General features: G+C 59.2%; 1 protein-coding gene across 1 annotated transcript; it reads left to right on the forward strand.

Annotated features, from left to right (window-relative positions):
• The first annotated feature begins 1,183 nt into the window (after positions 1 to 1,183).
• On the forward strand, positions 1,184 to 8,943 carry LOC147701437 (uncharacterized). Its single transcript, XM_086929346.1, has 2 exons — positions 1,184 to 1,475; positions 8,330 to 8,943. The coding sequence occupies exons 1-2, from the start codon at positions 1,184 to 1,186 to the stop codon at positions 8,941 to 8,943; spliced, it is 906 nt and encodes a 301-aa protein (XP_086785472.1).
• Positions 8,944 to 9,194: the final 251 nt, after the last annotated feature.

Raw genomic sequence — 9,194 nt, forward strand, 5'->3', positions numbered from 1 at the left:
CTTAGGACCCATTATGGCAACGCCCGATGCAGAGGCGGTGCGGGCTGCGCTACTAGTGCTTGGCCGGGCTGGGAGGGCGGATCTCCTCCAGCCCGGTGTCCTGGACCAGGCGTGGGTCGGTATGACCCACACACCCACACACCCAGGTCAGCGTTTGCGGGGGTGGCTGCTGTTGTCGCAGCATGTATGGATGAGCCCTCTGCGGCTCGTGAAGGTGTGCCCAAGAAGGGGAAGGGGAAGAAGTAGCAGGAGGCCCCCAAGAAAGGGGGGAGGCGGTTGAGCCTCCCTGCCAGGATTGAGGCCGGGGAAGCGGTGCCGGAGGAGGAGGGAGGGGCCGAGGGGGAAGAGCACAAGGGCCCCCAGCGTGCTGTTGGGGAGCCCGGGCAGGGCCAGTTTCGCTGGCGTCACAGGCCAGGGTGTCCAGGAGCATGGGCCAGTTGGTGGGGTACGACGAGAGCAGTGAGGGCAGTGGAGGGGAGGACCTGGATGAGTGGGAGGTAGCGGCTGGTGAGGAGTTTGTTCTCACGCTGTCAGGGGGGAGTCTGGGGGAGAAGAGGGGTTCACCATCCTTGAGCAGCCGGTCGACCTTTCGGGGGGCCGGAAAGGGGTTGTCAGGTCCCAGGGTTCCAAGGGCAAGGGCCCTCTGAAGGCGCAGCAGCAGGTGGGGGTAGGGCAGGCGGCGGGGAGTGCTGCGGCACCAGTGCCCGAGATGGGAGGCCTGGGTGAGTCAGGGCAGTCTTCCATGTACGACAGGTGGGTGCACATGACCGAGGAGGAGAGGGGCCGCGACCAGCGTCGCGTCATTGCTGAATACGAGAGGGAGTGGCAGCGCTTATGCGAAGCCAGGGAGGCGAAGTCGGGTGGGGTGCCCAAGGGCGATGGGGCCCTGGAACCTGCGCGTGGTCAGGGGCCGGCTGGGGGTCGAGGACAGGGGGTCCCAGGGGCTCAAGGGCAGTGGGTATGGGTGGAAGGTTCAGGGACTGCCTTGACAGATCAGAGACCTGGTGGCACCGGGGCCTCCCCGAGCGCATACGGCTCGGGGGGGGGTGGGACCAAGCCAGCAGGGACAGCTGGCAGTGGCCGGGGTGGGCCAGCGGGGCGCAAAATGGCCTCCAAACGCCGGGACGAAGAAGCAGGGGGGTCCGCGGCGGCCTGCCCTCCAACGAGGGAGCGGGCACCGGCGATGTTGGAGTGTGAATTTATGCCTGGAGTGAAAGGGAAAGGTGCTAAGAGAGTTGTGACGGAAGTCGTGCCGCTGGATGTGCAGGATGAATGGTTGGACTACGAGGATGAGGAGGATGATTTGGAAGAGGATAAGTTGCGTGAACCTGAAAGTGTGTGCAAAGCTAGGGCGGCAACGGCCAAGGTTGGTGCTTTCCAGGAGGCACGGGACGGCGCCAGTCGGGCCAGCAGAGGGACTTCGAAGCCGGCGGACGCACGGCGGCAGGAGAGGGTCGCTCCTGCAACTTTGTCAGGTGAGGGCGCTTGGTGGGACGCCTGGACGGAAGGGGGGAAAGGGGGAAGGAAGAAGCCCTGCCTGTCGGTGGGGGTGGGGGATGGGTCTGTGCGGTCTGGGACCTAAGGTGGGGTAGTGCCTGTGACGGCTGATGGGGGGAAGCAGGTCACAACGGCCAGCATGCAGACTGACAAGGCGGAAGACATGGAGGGAAAGGATGAGGGATTTGAGAAGCTTCGGAAGAAGTTGCCATACATCGGGGTGGCGATGCCTCTGGGATCACATTTGTCGGACAAAACGAGGGCAAGGATCTGGAGGCATGAATATGTTGACGTGTTTAAGCTCCTGCATAGGGAGATTCAGGTGAAAGAGGGGTCTAAAGAGGAGGAGTGGGAGTTGACCAGGCGGCTGAGGGTGCCGGTAACGATGGAGAATTGGACGTCGGCCTTTTTGATTTATGCGAGTATTTATTGCGAGAAGTACGGAGATCGGGCTATTGCATTGTTCAAGTATATGGATGTGATCAGGAAGGCGCAGCTTCACTTCGGGGGTTTTGCATGGTTGAGCTACGACGAGGAGTTCAGGGCCAGGGTCAGTGTTAATCCTGACAAGCCTTGGGGGGACGTAGACCAGGAACTCTGGATTCAGTGGATGTCTTCGACGCAGGCGGCGGCATCTACGCATACGGCCAGCGGTCTTCCTCTCACTTATCGGTCTTTTCAGCCGTGCCCCACCCAGTCTGGGGCGGGTAGTCAGGGAGCTGCAGGTGGACAAGGGAAACAAGCTGTGTGGTCTGGGGCAGCGGGGCAACAGTACAAGCCAGTGGCTTCCAGGGGCCTGCTGGGGGTTCAATAAGGGTTTCTGCAACCATCCCTCCTGTAAGTTTAAACATGAATTTTCGAAGTGCGGGGGCGTCACCCAGTTACACAGTGCCTCACTCTGGCTATGCCATCAGAGCAGTGGAATTTTACCAAGGGTAGGGGCAGCGTGGGCCGAAGGGCCCATACTCCGGTTAAGGTGGAGGCCATGGGTCCATGGCTCTCCCGGTACCCTGATAAGGAGGCGGCGCTGCGTTTGTCCTGGGGTTTCGTGGAAGGTTTTCGAATTGAATTTCAGGGGCCTAGGGAGAGGCGTTGGGCTGAGAACCTGCGGTCCACCAAGGAACGGCCGGAGGTTGTGGCGCCAAAACTGGAGAAGGAGGTTTCGGAGGGCAGGATTGTAGGACCTTTTAATGATTGGCCGATGTGGGATCTCATTGTCTCGCCTTTGGGGGTGGTGCCCAAGAAAGAGCCTGGGGAATTCAGATTGATTCATCTGACCGTACTGATTCGTACCTGTAGGTCCATGCCCTCCCATCTGGGCAAAGTTGGGGGGAGATCCCCCCACCTCCTTCCTACTTGGGCCCTCTGCTCCCATGTCCCTGGCTGTGTTCACTGGTGGAGTCAGTGTAACCCCTGCCCACCTGGACTTTTTAACTGTTGTGCCCAGGCTGGCTTCTGAACGGTCTTCACTGCTCCCAGAATGCGGCCCCCGGGGAAAGCAGGTCGGCAGACCAGTCTTTTTCCTGGGGTGTTCGCGCGAGGCTAGGACAGGCAGGAAGTTAGGTAGGGGGTTAGGTCAGGGGTGGGAGGGGTTAGGAGGCTATTTAGGGGGACAGGAAAAGGAAGTCGGACTTCCTTTTCCTGTCCCCGGTGCCTCAGGGAGAAGTTAGCTTTGGGAGTGCAGGCGGAGTGTGATTTAGGTAGGCGAAGTGAGATTTAGTGTTTGTGGACGTCGCAACTGGTGCCCCGGTGCGACGATTAGATTAGATTACTGGGTCTGCAGTCAGGCGGGGTGCTATTTACCATTAATTTCAGCGGGTCGCCACTGGTGCCCTAATGCGGCGAGCGCAGGTGCCAAACCTCACGCATCTCACGGACGGAACGAGCGCGGGTGCCAAACCTCATGCATCTCGCGGACGGAACGAGCGCAGGTGCCAAACCTCACGCATCTCGCGGACGGAACGAGCGCTTAGGACCCATTATGGCAACGCCCGATGCAGAAGCGGTGCGGGCTGCGCTACTAGTGCTTGGCCGGGCTGGGAGGGCGGATCTCCTCCAGCCCGGAGTCCTGGACCAGGCGTGGGTCGGTATGACCCACACACCCAGGTCAGCGTTTGCGGGGGTGGCTGCTGTTGTCGCAGCATGTATGGATGAGCCCTCTGGGGCTCGTGAAGGTGTGCCCAAGAAGGGGAAGGGTAAGAAGCAGCAGGAGGCCCCCAAGAAAGGGGGGAGGCAGCTGAGCCTCCCTGCCAGGATTGAGGCCGGGGAAGCGGTGCCGGAGGAGGAGGGAGGGGCCGAGGGCGAAGAGCACAAGGGCCCCCAGCGTGCTGTTGGGGAGCCCGGGCAGGGCCAGTTTCGCTGGCGTCACAGGCCAGGGTGTCCAGGAGCATGGGCCAGTTGGTGGGGTACGACGAGAGCAGTGAGGGCAGTGGGGGGAGGACCTGGATGAGTGGGAGGTGGCGGCTGGTGAGGAGTTTGTTCTCACGCTGTCAGGGGGGGAGTCTGGGGGAGAAGAGGGGTTCACCATCCTTGAGCAGCCGGTCGACCTTTCGGGGGGCCGGAAAGGGGTTGTCAGGTCCCAGGGTTCCAAGGGCAAGGGCCCTCTGAAGGCGCAGCAGCAGGTGGGGGTAGGGCAGGCGGCGGGGAGTGCTGCGGCACCAGTGCCCGGGATGGGAGGCCTGGGGGAGTCAGGGCAGTCTTCCATGTACGACAGGTGGGTGCACATGACCGAGGAGGAGAGGGCCCGCGACCAGCATCGCGTCATTGCTGAATACAAGAGGGAGTGGCAGCACTTATGCGAAGCCAGGGAGGCGAAGTCCGGTGGGGTGCCCAAGGGCGATGGGGCCCTGGCACCCACCTGCGCGTGGTCGGGGGCCGGCTGGGGGTCGAGGACAGGGGGTCCCAGGGGCTCAAGGGCAGTGGGTATGGGTGGAAGGTTCAGGGACTGCCTTGACAGATCAGAGACCTGGTGGCACCGGGGGCCTCCCCGAGCGCATACGGCTCGGGGGGTGGGACCAAGCCAGCAGGGACAGCTGGCAGTGGCCGGGGTGGGCCAGCGGGGCGCAAAATGGCCTCCAAACGCCGGGACGAAGAAGCAGGGGGGTCCGCGGCGGCCTGCCCTCCAACGAGGGAGCGGGCACCGGCGATGTTGGAGTACGGTCAGACCCACCTTCCTGGCCGGAAGGTGGGTCTGTGAATGATTTTATCGCAGAGGAGGACTCCAGAGTGCTGTCTGCGTCAGTGGATGATGCCATTGGTTTGGTAAGGTCCTGCGGGAGGTGGGCAGAGTTGTCCAAGTGTGACATCAAGTCGGTCTTTCGCCTTCTCCCCATTCATCCGGCGGATTTCCCCTTGTTGGGCATGCAGTTTGACGGGCCCTCTTTGTGGACATGGTGTTGCCGATGAGTTGTGCGATTTCCTGCGCGCTCTTCAAGACTTTCAGCTCCTTTTTGCAGTGGGCCTTCGTGGACCGCAGTGGGCACCGGCTGGTGTCCCACTATTTGGATGACTTTCTGTTTGTGGGTGCGGGTCGCTCTGGCGAATGTGGAACAGCTCTGCAGCAGTTTCAGTTGTTGGCACAGGATTTTGGGGTGCCGTTGGCACCGGAGAAGACGGAAGGGCCTAGTTGTTGCTTAACATTCCTTGGTATTGAGTTGGATTCGGTAACCTGGCAGGCGCGCTTACCGGTGGAGAAGGTGGCGGAGATGCAGGATGCCTTGAGAGGCGCGCTAGAGGTCAGAAAGCTGGATTTGAGGTCTGTGCAGCATTTTTTGGGATTGTTGAACTTTGCATGCAGAGTGGTGAGGGCCGGGAGGACGTTTTGTAGGCGGCTCGGCATGGCCATGTCGGGGGTGGCCCTCCCACACCACAGGGTCAGGGTCACGCTGGGAGTCCGGCCGGACTTGCGAGTGTGGCTGGTGTTCCTGGAAGACTTCAATGGTGTGTCTTTGGATTTTGCGTGGGACAGAATGGTGTGGCAGGTTCAACTCTACTCAGACGTGGCGGGAGCGGCAGGTTTCGGGATCTTCTGGGACGGTCGCTGGTGTGCGGAACAGTGGCCAGCTCACTGGCTGCGCCAGGGCAGGAGCATTGTGTTTTTGGAATTTTTTCCCTTGTTGGTTGCACTGCTGGTGTGGGGCCCAGAATTCAAGAACAGGTCGGTGTTGTTTCATGTGGGCAATATGACGGTGGTGGACTTGGTGACCAACCAAAAGGCGAGGGACCTGCGAGTGCTGCGCTTGCTGCGAAGTTTCATGCTGCTGTGTCTGTGTTTCAATGTGCTGTTTTGCGCGCAACATGTGCCTGGCGCGAGTAACGAAATAGCGGATGCGTTATCTCGTTCGCAGTGGCAGCGCTTCAGGAAGCGGCCCCGGGAGCGGAAGCTTGCAAGACCAAGGTGCCGGAGGGTATCTGGGCGTGGGGGGAATGAGAGTGGTTGGTTTGGTTGAGAGGTCCTTGGCGGAGTCTTCTAGACGGGCATACAGGTTGGCGTGGGCTGAGTTTGGGAGCTTTGTGGGTTGGGGGAAGGGTGAGGGGAGGTTGCCCAGAGAGGTGTGTGAGCGACGGGTGGTGCACTTTGTGTTGGACTGCATGGATAGGGGATTGTCGCAGACGATGATTGCTGGCAAGTTGGCGGGAGTTTCTTTCTACAGCATGGTGTATTTGGGTTTTGATCCAGCTAGATCGGATATGCTGAGTCGAATGTTGAAGGGTTGGGGGCGGGTGCGGGCGGAGTTGGGCGGGGGGGAGTTGCCCCATGAGGCGGTTACGTTTGAATTGTTGGAGAAGGTTTTGAAGGAGTTGCATTTCTGTTTTTACGACGGGGAGGAGGTGGTGTTGTTTCGCCTGTGCATGATCTGGATGTTTTTTGGAGCATTTCGGGTGTCGGAGTTGCTAGGGACCCGTGGGGCGCCGGGTCGGATGTTTGCAGATGTGCGTGTGGATGGGGTTCGGTTGGTCATATGCTTGGGGCGTTCTAAGACGGACCAGGTGGGGCGGGGCAAGTGGGTATGGCTGTCGGAGAGTGGGTGTGCAAATGTGTGCCCGGTGCGTGAGTGGCTGGGGTTTTGTGGTCAAGTGCAGAGGTAAGAGGGGGAGATTTTTGTGCACGCGTCGCGAAAGCGCTTGACGTCATTCCAGTTGCTGGCTGTTCTGCGGATGGCTTTGAGGAGACTGGGCAGGGATCCGGCTCGCTTTGGCACGCACTCATTTCGGATCAAAGTGCTGGCTCATGTCGGGCTTCAGCTGGAACAGCCACTTCTTTTCAGGGATGACGGCGTGCACCTTTCTCACATGGGAAATGCATTTTACCTGATGGAGCTGCGGGATCTGATTAGTTTTTTGTGGAATTAATCGATATGGTGTAAGAGGGACTGAGTTCGAAAGGTGCACGCTTGGTGGGGCAGGTAACCGCCCTCTGGGGGTTCCCTGGGTGGCGGGAACTGGGAGGGGTGGGGAGTCCATGACGGGCAGAATCACCCTTCCAGGGAGGGGGTTACAGGTGCAGGATGGGAGAGAGTGGTAGACGGGAGTGCGATGGATGGAGATGACGGAGGAGTTGGAAAGTGAAAAGGGGAAGTGCATGAGATGCAAAGAGGTTGTGGTGTGATTTGGGAGTGGCTGGTGGAGCACGTGAGTGGATGATGGGTGAAAGGCAGGATGTTGGGGGGATTGTTTAAGTTAATGATGTTATGTTTATTTGTGAATGTCACGCCTGTCCTAATAAATGGCCTTTTACGCAAACTGATGCGTGGAGTGGTTATTGCGTGATGTGGCCCCCGGGGAAAGCAGGTCGGCAGACCAGTCTTTTCCCCGGGGTGTTTGCCTGAGGCTAGGACAGGCAGGAAGTTAGGTAGGGGGTTAGGTCAGGGGTGGGAGGGGTTAGGAGGCTATTTAGGGGGACAGGAGGGGAACGACTTCCTTTTCCTGTCCCCGGTGCCTTTGTGGGTTGGGGGAAGGGTGAGGGGAGGTTGCCCAGAGAGGTGTGTGAGCGACGGGTGGGGCACTTTGTGTTGGACTGCATGGATAGGGGATTGTCGCAGACGATGATTGCTGGCAAGTTGGCGGGAGTTTCTTTCTACAGCATGGTGTATTTGGGTTTTGATCCAGCTAGATCGGATCTGCTAAATCGAATGTTGAAGGGTTGGGGGCGGGTGCGGGCGGAGTTGGGCGGGGGGGAGTTGCCCCGTGAGGCGGTTACGTTTGAATTGTTGGAGAAGGTTTTGAAGGAGTTGCATTTCTGTTGTTACGACGGGGAGGAGGTGGTGTTGTTTCGCCTGTGCATGATCTGGATGTTTTTTGGAGCATTTCGGGTGTCGGAGTTGCTAGGGACCCGTGGGGCGCCGGGTCGGATGTTTGCAGATGTGCGTGTGGATGGGGTTCGGTTGGTCATATGCTTGGGGCGTTCTAAGACGGACCAGGTGGGGCGGGGCAAATGGGTATGGCTGTCGGAGAGTGGGTGTGCAAGTGTGTGCCCGGTGTGTGAGTGGCTGGGGTTTTGTGGTCAAGTGCGGAGGTAAGAGGGGGAGATTTTTGTGCACGCGTCGCAAAAGCGATTGACGTCATTCCAGTTGCTGGCTGTTCTGCGGATGGCTTTGAGGAGACTGGGCAGGGATCCGGCTCGCTTTGGCACGCACTCGTTTCGGATTGGGGCAGCTACTGCGGTGGCAGGTTTGGGTTGGTCGTGGGAGGAGATTCGGAGGATTGGTCGCTGGCGGTTGCGGTGCTGTGAGCGCTATGTGCGCAAGTGAGGGCGGGGGCGTGTGGCTTGGCAGCTGCGCTGCTTGTCATTTTTCCTTGTTATGCTTGGGTACTAATCTCTTTCTCTTCGTAGGTTGTGTTCGTGGACCAGGGGCCAAGACGGTCACTTGGGTATCTGGGCATTCTTTTGTGCACTGGGCTTCGAAATACGCTGACAGGCAGGTGTACGGCCGTAGCCTGGGCCTGAGGAGCAGCCATCACAAAGTACAATGGTGGGGTAAGAGTGGAATGCGCTGGGGTGAACTGTTGCCATGGCTAACAAGGAAAGTGTCGAAGCTGGGCTGCCCGGACTTGCTTATCATCCACCTGGGGGAAAATGACTTGGTGAAACAATCGGGGGTGTCACTGTTGCATTTGATGCAGAGGGATCTGGAGGCGATGAAACGCAATCTGGCTGGCGCCTGTATTGTGTGGACTGAATTTGTTCCACGGAGGATCTGGAGGGGTGCACTCAAGCCTGCGGCCGTTGAAAGGGCCCGTAGAAAATTGAACAGGGCTATGAGACTCTTTTTTGAGGATCAGGGCATCAAAGTGCTGGCTCATGTCGGGCTTCAGCTGGAGCAGCCACTTCTTTTCAGGGATGACGGCGTGCACCTTTCTCACATGGGAAATGCATTTTACCTGATGGAGCTGCGGGATCTGATTAGTTTTTTGTGGAATGAATCGATATGGTGTAAGAGGGACTGAGTTCGAAAGGTGCACGCTTGGTGGGGCAGGTAACCGCCCTCCGGGGGTTCCCTGGGTGGCGGGAACTGGGAGGGGTGGGGAGTCCATGACGGGCAGAATCACCCTTCCAGGGAGGGGGTTACAGGTGCAGGATGGGAGAGAGTGGTAGACGGGAGTGCGATGGATGGAGATGACAGAGGAGTTGGAAAGTGAAAAGGGGAAGTGAATGAGATGCAAAGAGGTCGTGGTGTGATTTGGGAGTGGCTGGTGGA

Source organism: Lissotriton vulgaris, chromosome 7, assembly GCF_964263255.1.
Source record: "Lissotriton vulgaris chromosome 7, aLisVul1.2, whole genome shotgun sequence".
In the NCBI taxonomy this organism is placed as follows: domain Eukaryota; kingdom Metazoa; phylum Chordata; class Amphibia; order Caudata; family Salamandridae; genus Lissotriton; species Lissotriton vulgaris.